Source organism: Buceros rhinoceros, unplaced genomic scaffold (genome assembly GCF_000710305.1).
Source record: "Buceros rhinoceros silvestris isolate BGI_N320 unplaced genomic scaffold, ASM71030v1 scaffold2315, whole genome shotgun sequence".
In the NCBI taxonomy this organism is placed as follows: domain Eukaryota; kingdom Metazoa; phylum Chordata; class Aves; order Bucerotiformes; family Bucerotidae; genus Buceros; species Buceros rhinoceros.
This window is the reverse complement of record NW_010413219.1, coordinates 42,395-53,543: the sequence shown is the minus strand read 5'-3', so window position 1 is coordinate 53,543 and position 11,149 is coordinate 42,395. Positions and strand designations below refer to the sequence as shown.

The 11,149-nt window shown below is 39.7% G+C and overlaps 1 protein-coding gene across 1 annotated transcript in view; it reads right to left on the bottom strand.

Moving 5' to 3' along the window:
• The window catches only part of HECW2 (HECT, C2 and WW domain containing E3 ubiquitin protein ligase 2), a gene marked incomplete at its 3' end in the record, with an annotated part of 62,575 nt that overhangs the window by 18,990 nt on the left and 32,436 nt on the right, over positions 1-11,149 (bottom strand). The window contains 7 exon segments of the mRNA XM_010136630.1: positions 395-529; positions 4,718-4,903; positions 6,345-6,469; positions 6,630-6,733; positions 7,091-7,241; positions 9,511-9,606; positions 11,065-11,149. The exon segment at positions 11,065-11,149 is cut by the window's right edge and continues 1 nt beyond it. Of these exon segments, the coding sequence (XP_010134932.1) occupies positions 395-529; positions 4,718-4,903; positions 6,345-6,469; positions 6,630-6,733; positions 7,091-7,241; positions 9,511-9,606; positions 11,065-11,149 (882 nt within the window).

Sequence of the window (11,149 nt, the reverse complement as noted above, 5' to 3'; positions counted from 1 at the left end):
TATAGACAAAAATTCCCCTTACGCCCCCCCCCCCCCATCTGCAGAGTTATATAAACATAGTTTGCAGTTACCATGCTAGACAGCACCACATATTTTGACAGCAGAAGAGAGAATACATATACTGGTAATCTGTAATCAGATGCTCTCCTGTGGTTGAATGTGGTTACTGCAAATTAAAAGTAAGAGAAACTCACATCTGGTATTTTTCCACTGAAATCCTGCATCTCAAAAGATACAATGGCTAGCAAATAAAATAGTAAATCTTTACGAATGAGTACTATATGCTTACGGAAGAACCATGCTCCTCACAACATGGAATTGCGAGTGGAACAATGCGAAAGAAGACGAACTTAAAAACCTGATTTCCCAACGAGAAGGGGCAGATCCAACTTACCTCCCCAGCGCTGTGGCTACGTTGTCTAGTTAAGTGCTGCCGATGGACTAATGCACTAGTGGGCCTGCTGCTCTGCAAGGGAAGCCGGGGGTCAATGAACGTGGTCGTGCGGGAATTGTGGTCGACAAAGAAAGCCTAGAGACGCAGAAAGAAGAAAGTATTTATAGCCAGTACTTTTTTTCCCCCTAAGTTAGAGGTTAATCCCTATTCAGGATCTAGGTTTCATTCACTAATGTGAGGCTTCGGAAAATCTTCCTCACATTACTGTGGCTTGCACTTCCCTTTGGCAGAAGAGGGATAACAGTTTTCCATCTCACTGAAGGGATGAATTCTTTAATGCATTACCTCATTCATGCCTATAAAGCCCTTTGAACTTCTCATCTGACATGCTTCAGAATTAGGAAGCTTAAAAATGACTGTTAAGGAGAGAAGATTTGTATGTTTAATAAAAGTAATCCTGGTGTATTCTCCCTTTCATTTCCTTATAAGCATCTAGAAACTATCATCAAGTGGCAAAACCATTTCCTTTTGTGAACTCTTTACCACATCATTATGAACACAACTGGGTGTATATGTGTCAAGTTCAGGACTGCATCCAGTGATGAACTAACCGATGGGACAACAGGCATTTCCCCATTCTCCTGATACAACTATTCTCGGCTCACTAACCTTTTAAAAACTGGTCAGGGACAAAAAGATGATGGCAACAAAAATATTTAACCCAGGCAACCAGAACTACCATGTATTAGCCCGTCAACCATTTACTGAAAGCAGGGTCACAGGAGCATGCATCCTGGAAAACGAAAAGCTCCTACAATTCTGTCCAATTCAAACCACAAAGGTCTCTAAAATCCTGAAATTTAAACTTTTTCCAGTGTTAGTCTTGTATTTGGAAACCAGCACTGCTCTGCTCTATTTCAACGCACTGAGCTTTTTCAAGACACAATACTGGAAACACGTGGAAGTGGCAAAAAAGATCCCAGTTTTGAGGAAAGTTACAGGAAAGTGACATCTGGTTTGAGGAATCGGAGAATCTGGACCAGCAGAGAGGTGGTCAGGGACTGTGGGAGCCATTTCTATGTTTGGATAACAGTGAGGTACTTCGACCACAGTTTCATAAACAACTCGGTCCTGCACTGTCAGCAAAAGAAACAATCTCATCTTCCCCCATCCTGACCACTTGTTTTGTCCCTTGCACACCCTTCCTGCCTTCTGCTGGCACAAGTGTTTGTGTAGCCATGCACTGAATCCAGCTGGGGAGCTGGTCAAGGCTAAAATTACTCTATTTTTGTCCCACTCCCTGCTGGTTCTAACCTTCGTCAGCCCACCAGGGACGAGTGGAGAGCAGAAGAGGTTCTTTTGGCAGCAACACCATCTTACAGTATTCATGAAATCATTGTTTCAGACTGCTTGGTATAGCCAAACCAGAGAAAATGCAATTCTTCTGACTGCTATGAAGGCAGTCAGAACCGGTGTGTCATGCTAAGCAGCAACTAAACACCATTATGGATTGTTACTGGACAAAATGTTCATACTTCCCGTTCCCAAGGAAGGAGAAGCATATGGAGGGACAGAAGAGGGCAACAAGCCTCCTACACAGCACTACAGACCACCTCGACCTGTAGTCTGTGCCTGTAAGAAGGAATCACATGACCTGAACAGTAAGGAAGAACTGTCTTCATCATCTGCCACTGTTACAGACATGCAAATGAAACTGACTGTTCCACAGTTCAAAAACTGTAAAGCGCCTTCAACAAATGCAATTTAATTGCAGCATTTGAGCCTGATGCAGGGCTCGTTCACCTTGACAAATAACAATGTCACTAGCAGCACAAGTATACAGACATGACAAAATGAAACCAGCGGGAAAGCAGAACGGAAGTAATTTGGAAATTTCCATTCTGGGCCTGGAAAATGACTGGAAGAGGTTGCTGGAATACATCAAAACTTTCTGAAAATTTTGATCCTGATTGATAAATTTATTGATTTCACTTACTGGCGAGTGGTTGGTATAGGTGGTGTTTTTTTTAATGTCCCTCTATCTACTATTGTATCTAGTCTGGTCTATGTGTATTTACAAGACGTGATGCATTTCCATCCAAAAAAAGGTTGATTTCATTAAGTCAACATTATGTCATAAAATAACTTAGGAAAAAGGGTACTGATTCAATATAGGAGAAAGTACTACCTAGAGTTGTGCTACACAGCTCTTTTGAGTTAATGCAGCAATCTTACATTGCATGTAGTGTTCTTCAGCATTACATATAAATAAACAACCAGTTTAAACATTAACTTAAAAACAACCGTGCCTTATGAAATAGGAATACTTGCAGGCCAACAAGTAGCAGCCTACTTTAAAGTAAAGCATAGATTACTACTTTCATGCTTTGGTTAAGATAACCATTGGCACTTCAAGGCTTTGGGTTAATCTGGACACAGGCATACAGCTCAAAATAATGTGTGGCTCAGTCTTCGTTCAAAAAAATTCCTCTCCTAACTCCAGTCTAGCTATAACCTATAAATCTACGATGCTTGAAGAGACTGACACAAAATGGATAATGCCAAAACTGCATTTAGCCTGTTAAGCATAGATAGCTGCCCAAGTTATCCTTCCAATTAAAGTCTACGAAGCCTGCTAGAACACCTTTTCCTCCTACTGAAGACATTAGCAATCAGTTACAACAGATTCCTTCACTGTAGGAAGAAAAAACAAAAAACCAAAAAAGTCCTGCAATAGCTTATTATGTATTTGCATACCTTGCAGAGATCTAATTAAAAAGCATATACATTCATATTTGGTTTCAAAATATGAACATATACTCACACATACTGCACAAAAGCACTGGATAACACATGTGCACGCACTGTGCCTTCTGAGCACGAGCACCAAGCCTCTTACTATGATATACTTGGAAAAAAGGAAAACCTCATCTCAGCAGGGAAGAGTAGTCAGGGAAAGGAAATATAATCCTATATTGTTGGCATGGCTAATTTCTACTTGTTCCCCTTTAGCTTTATGCTTTAGTAAAGGCAGGTCCAGCTTTGGTTTGGCCTCACCACGTACTGGCCATCATCTCACTCGAGTCCTGAATAGGCTTTTCTACCAGCCACAAGTGCTACTTGTGACAAAGGCAATTCAACACAATGAAAATGAACAATACTGAGCTTAATTCAAAGTGAAGAAATCCCCGTGGGAATTTATTCAGTGCTTCCTCTTGTTGATTAATGTTGTGGTAGCATCACAGCTACCAAGTATCACAGCAGAAATCCAAAGGTCTATTCCTTGTTACAGAGGGCTTATTAAAGTCAATTGAAAATCACTGTATTCTTCAGGAGAAAACAGGCCTCTGAAGAACTGAACAGAAAAAGAATGACTTAAAACAGAAAAGAGTGAGGCAAAGAACAAGGTCACAGTAATCACACATTCCTAATTGTGTTCCTAATGAAAAAACAACAGTGCTTTCCACAGTTAATAGACCCAAGAAGAAAACAACCCTCAAGCACTTTTTCTACCCATCAGTTTAGAATCTGCCTGTAATCTTTTTCAAGATCATTGTTTTTATGGACACTCAGAGCTAACCATACCAAGACTGATAAACGTAAGACCCAAGAAGCTTAATATGCCTACAGCCTATTTAGGACTTTGCGCATGAAGTGAGAACCTTATTACTTCCTCACGTGCTAATCAGTCTGTTTTTAACCGTCCTATCTCCAACGCAGACAATCATATTCTAGATAGTGAGGATACACTAGTTTAAAACTATATTAAAATTACTTGGCTAATATAAAAATGTATGATTAATTTTAGAACATTTTGCTAGAAAAAAAGCCCGAAAGAAAAGCTTCAGTTAAACAAGAAAAAAAATTAATACAAATAGTTCAAAAATAACTAAATACAAATCAGTAGATGAAAGTAAAGTAACTTTACGTCTAAATTATCGTACCAGTACACAGGCAAAGCTCCAAAAAACTTCACTGAACTGCCTGTATTTACACAGTAGATAATGCTTTTCCAAAGAATTTTTGAACATCTAAGGGAATCAAAGCAACTTATTTCATTGTAAAAAGGCTACAGATTTTCTAGCTATTTTCCTTTTAATGATTAATACCCATTTAATCAGTTTCCTTCTCCTTCCATAGAATGATTTGTCAGCATAGACGAGACATTCCAATCTTCTTTTGGCAAAAGCAGGAGAAAAGGATGTGCACCTCTTACAGCTGGAGAACTAAGTGCACTTATGCTCTTGTTAAGAGCAACCAGCTGAGTCCTGCCACTGCAACATCCACAATCAAGCACTCGACAGCCACATGTGCATCAGTTACCTTGCCTTGATGGTCATGTTTCATTTCCCAGCCTCTCGGCAGCTCCAGCTGTTTGTTAGCAAACATGTTGAGGAAGCCCACCAAATCACGATTATGCTGGTAGCGCTCAAAATGGTGGGTGTCCCGCCGGACTTTGGTGATCATGTGCTTCAAACACGTGTTATTTGTAAACATGCGGTAGGCACTCTAAAAAATAAAGAATGAAAGAAAATACTTTTAGAAGATAAAACTTCTTCCTACCACAAAACCAAACATTTCTGCTGTAAATAAATTATGTAATCATCTATAAAACCTTAAAAATTATCTCCACCTAAGCCACAACCGTATAAAACAACAACCCTCTTTCTGAGGTCTTGGGATAAATGTTTGATGTTTCTTCTGTTGCTTGAGATATACAAAATTTCCTAAATGACTCACTTCAGCAAAAGATGAAATACGTTATAGATCCTATTTACAACGCTTGTCCCTAGAACTCTGAAGAATCCTATTAAAATTGCTTTAGAAGTAGAGATTTCATATTTTCTAATTTCTGGAATAGTGAGTCAAATGCAGCCATAGAATATAGCAATAAAACTGGTCAGGTTTTCTGCATGACAAAGATACATAAGTTTGTAGAATTTATCACAAACCTACATGAATATTGTTCCCACATTTTGATTTTTCAAAACTACCCTATTATTGCATGTCCATGTGTAATTTATGTAATAAAGTAAGAGTAAAAGGACAGTACTCAGGAATAGGGAAAACATTAAATAAAAGGGGTAAAATAAACAGTTAATAACCTTCCCTTCAAAAAAAAAAACCCCAGCCAACCACAAACCAAGACTTTCTCTCAGGATTAGCAACAGACAGAAGCCAAGACAGGCCTTTCTACTGCACTGTGCTGCTACCTACACCACTCTGTGCCCCTACACCACTATTCCGTGTCCAGAGGTCTTACCTACCTCTGTTCTACTTCATATATTCAAGATAAAGCTATGCAAGCTAAGCAGAATTACTCAGACACAAACATACATACACCAAAACCAAACTAACAATGGCAAGTGATTTAAAAACCACTGAGTTATTGACACAGGTACTTGCAGGCAGTAAATTATTCATTCCTTTACTCCTCTTTACATTATAAATCCCAAGAAACATTGAAATAAAACCTATATAAGCAGCAGCATTGAAGAACAGGCAAAACAGAAGAGTTAAATACAGATTAAGACACTTTTTTGTTCAGTGTGACCTCTAAGATATTTTGATGTAAACAAGGCAATCTGGGGAAACAGATCATCCCAAAAGCAGCAAAGCGATCTTACAAAATAAGGATCATTTTCATTCTCAGAATTGTCTCTTACCCTCTGCAAAGCACAGTAAGAAAGCTACTGCTCCAAAAAAATGGGGTTTGTATCATAAGAAAGATAAAAACTGAGTGGAAAATAGAAACTGTAGAAGCTACAACACCAGTAAGGACAACTCTCATAGCCCACCAATTTCAAAGAATGATGACAAGTGTTTGAATTTATACATCCTCCCCAGTATCTTGGCATCAAACAGTGAGCACTATCTTTGTACACAAGACAACTGTGTTTTTAAGCACGTATTGTTATGCAAGTCTTTCAGCTGTAGGTGCTCTACTCACAGGGTTCGAATGCAGCACTGTAAAGAACTCCGGGCTGATAAGGAATTTCACAGGAGGAGACTGGAGCAATAAAGTAAGTCTGGATCTGGAGGTAGAGTGAGGCAGCACATTCTCTCTTCGAAAATCTAAGAGCAAAGGAAGTGATAAAAGACTTCCAGTAATTATCATTGTTCCAAAAGAACTATATTGACTTGAATCACATAAGCAAGAGAAGCACTAGACGTACAACTCTTTCAGTGACAGTGCTTCCTTAATGGGAGTTGGGGGGGATCTATTTTTTTTAACCTGTATTAGAATGGTGAAAGTCTGTTTCCTCTCCAGCTCCATCCACAGCATTCGTGTGCTCTTCAGGCCTGTCATTAGTCATTGTTCTTCGGATGCTCTGGTACCTAGGGTTAGAAAACTGGACTGTATATACAGTATACGGTAACTAACATCCAATTGTGGCCCCAGGGAAGCTTGCTCATTTTTTCTGCCATGTAGGTTAATATTGATCTCTAAGTTCTGTGTTAATGGCATTTTGAATTTCTGAAAACCATTATTAGTTTTGGGGGTTTTTTTCAGCCACACACCTTATGAACAAAAGCCCTAGAAGGCCACATGCAAATTAAAGGAGACAGCCACATAAAAATAAACACATACGGCCAGGCGCAATAGCAACTGTGACCTGTCTTCATGCTCAGTCTTACAATGGTGAATTCCATCTTGCAAGCACATAATTCACACATAACAAGGATAACTCTTACCGGCGATTCAGCTGTTCCATTTGCTGTATGGAATTTGACCTCTGGAGAATCTGTGGGGCTGGGGGAGCTGTGGGTCGCTGCCATGTTGTTGTCCTGTTCACGTGGTCCACATAAAAAATCCGTCCATGGCTGTCAATTCGAGCCTCCCAGTCTAAGTAGCAATAAAATACTATGAACTATGGAGGGCTTGGGGTTTTTTTTGTTTCATTTTAGCTCCGTCACTTTTCTAAGTGACTGACTGTTATAAGTTTCTATTTCGCTTTTACAGGATGACTTCAGCACAGAACTTGCTTACCGAAGGGTTAAGAGATATGGCTTTTCCCTGTTTTAGCCCATAAATCAAACCTGCCACTGTAGGTAACATTCTGTGGAATCCATATCCAATAATATCTATTCATCTCTCTAATCTATTTCCCAGTAACCAGTAACTGTCTCAGAAAAAAATTAAAAAAGGAATACCGGAATACTTAGTCTAAATCTCTTGGTCTGAAGTAATTCAAGATCCAATCTCCGAGGCTTATTCCAGTGCAAAAGGCCAATGGATAAGTACCAAAAACCTTCACACCTGTCATTATTTTCCCCCAGCTAACAGGAACAGTAATAAAATAGATGTCATTGCTCTCCCTGGGTTTACATACACCTGTGTTAAAGGTCAGCAGACCTGCCAAAAAAGATGGACAATTATAACAACAAAACTCCTTCATATACTAAGTGCCAATGATGCAAATATCACAACGAATTCAACTTCTTGAGCAAGTGGTAGCTGTAATTCTGTCCACGGGTTTTGCAACACAAGCTAGAGACAAGTGTTGGAAGTCCAGACCATGGACACACCAGGAGAGCAGAGATCTGGCTTCTCAGTGCTCAGCAGAAACCACTCCATGAGGAAAGAGGGCACATAAATGTCTTGACAGCAGAGAAAGAGAACTAAATTCTACTGTAAAGAATTTAATACTGACAAACTTAAGCCCTCAGGCTTTGTACATGTCCTCTGGCTTCTGCCCATTCTTGGAGGCAGCCAAGTGGCTCTCGCATCGCTCTGCAGGGCTGACTCACGGGGAGGGAGGAAAGGCAGGTTTTGAGATAAACTCCCGCTGTCATCTCTGCACAACAGCTCGGTATTGTAACCAGCCAAAACGCAAACTACTCTGCTATCTTTGTCAGGCAATCAAAACAGCCTATGAGTGCTTAAAACATTTCTACGGTGAGGGAGAGCTATGCAGGAAAGTATGCTCAGAGAAAGAAAAGAAAGAGCAGCAAAATAGGATAGAATGAAGAGAACTGTTTCAGGAAAAATTCAGGAAAGACAGAATTGTTCATTGGGGAAAAAAAATTGAGGTGGCAGTTAATTAACTTTAGGATCTGCACACGGGACTACGCTGGGATATACAGTGATTATAACAGGAGCAGCAGGGAGCGAAATCATCACATCGCCCCAGCTTTCCAACACACAGTTATATCTGTGTTCTGCTAGAAGGCTCCTTCCAGTTACCCTCTTCAGTTACAAAGCAAACACAGTCCCATTCCATACTGTGAAATAAGGATCTATCCATTTTACACTCAATATCCAAATTCCTGAATCTTTTAAAGTAATAGAGCTTTCCCACAGACTTCAGTGGATCAGAATTTAACTCTTTTCACTTTTTTGTTTTAAAGCAATGTTTGCCTACTGGCTGTACAGCTTTTTTTTTTTTTTTTAGGGCCTTTTCCCTTTTCTTTACATATTTAATACTGAAGAGTTTTTCACTGCCCCAAGTTGCCTACTGGCTGTACAGCTTTTTTTTTTTTTTATGGTCCTTTCTCCTTTCTTTACATATTTAATACTGAAGAGTTTTTCACTGCCCCAAGTTTAAATAACTGAATTAGTCCAACAATTGGGAATCATGTATTTTTCACATGCATCAGTGAAATTATCTGTCAATTTAGGCTCACCCAACTTGCCTAATACCCAGGTTTATTTTAATTCAAGAAGTCTTCACACTGCCTCAAAAATGCAAGGAAAACACAGACTCCTTTCACGTAACCCACAGAGATTAAAGACGTTGTAAATCATCACCATACAAGAAGTATTCAGAGATTTTGGAGGGCTTGACATCTTTCCCAAGTGCCTCAGAGAGCATATCACCTCAACTCCCTCCCCACGTGCACTGCACACTGAAAAGGCAGCACTGTGCCTTCCTGCTTCTCCACAACTGCCACTTAGCAAGTCTGTACACACCAGGTATAATTATCATAACACATCCTGATAGTCTGCAGACTGTGTGCGATGCCTTTTACACTACATTTCACCTTCACCACTCCTCACTTAGAACTTCTCAACTGTTTACTCTCAGTTCTCGCATTTCAAAAATAAATGTAATGAGATCTCAATAGTAAGACCCAGGCAGCCTATCCCCCAATTAAAGTATGAAGAACCTCACTTGGTGGTAGAGCCTCATCCACTCTCTGGTATCGGCTAACATCCTGACGTACCGAAGGCAGAGACCTCAAGGGCTGATGGCCATTAGCTTGAGAACCTAGAATCAAAATGCCCACAAATTATTTTTTCAGTCAATGTGGGGAAGTCCTAGAGTTGCCTCTAAAGCGAACAAGGCAAGCTAAGGCTTCTGCAGGACTAAGATATTTTAGGATGTATCTAATAGGCATCTATTTTGGGGGGGAAAGTAAGTCATGTCTACAGTTTTAGGTAAGTGATTTCTCTGAGACGTGCTGCTGTCCTGGTCCTATAAACGTCACCTCTCGGGATGTGCTGCATCCACCTGTGACCAGCAGAAGCCAGGGCACAGAAAAAACTGTGTGCCTGAGCTATACCCCAGCAAGGGACAAGGACAAAGTCCCACCCAGCCCCTGCAGAAACCTTGCTGTAGGAGTGGGAGGTGAGACCATCCATTGTCCTCCCTTGCCGCAGCCATGCTGATCTGCCAAATATGGTGCAACCTGACACCTAATAAAATAATAATAATCAAGAGAGTCCCAAATGTCTAGAAAATGCCATATAATCAAGTATTGACAGTATTTGAAATACATACCAAAATAGTTCTTTCCAAAACAAAGAGTTGTTTATAAAGAGAAGAAATTAATAGAACCCAAAACTTTTAATATGTTGTAAAAAAGACACACTCAGAAACCCATTTGATTAGATCCACTTAAATCCCTGAAGAAATTGAATGGATAACCGATTCTGAAATCATTTTAGTGAGACACAAAATTCTCAACTGTTAAAATAACTTTGTAACTGGTAAGAGTTTTACAGTGTTAACTTGAGTAACACATTCCTCTCTTCTTGTAGTTCCAGCTGTGCTAGGATGTATCTATACAGATAACAAACTGCAAAAGGGAAGATAAAACAGCCTTTAGTGTGATGTAGTCTTTAATGCTAACAAACACACATGAAAGAAAGGACCCAAACATTCTACTTTGCATTTCATAGCTTCGGGATTTTTGTTGCCCCTCATTACCACTTTGATTAGCAAGCAGGGTAATATGGTTGAATTGTTTCCTCCTCTTCATCCTCCTTCTCACTACTCTCTCAAGAATTGAAATATATCCCATTTAAAAATGAACATGTCTTTGATATTTCAAGTTTAATTTTTTGCTAAATCAAAAACCTTAAGAGTATCTTGAAGAAGGGAATGAATCTCAAAGGACCAAAAAAACCTCCAAAAACCTCAAAAAACAAAAAAAACCCCAAAAAACCAAAAACCCCCAAAACCAAAAAAAACCTCAAAAAACCAAAAAACCAAAAAAACCAAAACCCCCCCAAACACCCCAAAAAAACCCCCCAAACACCCCAAAACCCCCCCCAAAAACAACCCCAAAAAAGACTAAAACTCCTCCCCAAAACCCCCCCCCAAAACCACTTGAAAGGTAAGAAAATTAAGAAACAAAGATCACTATTTCCAGACGTTAATTTTTAAAATAACTTTTACTGGCTGCAGAAGGTCACTTCAGAAAGTTCCTCCTGCAGTTGTTACCTCCAGTAGCTCCTTCAACCTGTGCTGTGGCACCTTCACAAGCTACTTGGGCTCCTTCAGTTTCCTCATCCTGAGACTGACTACT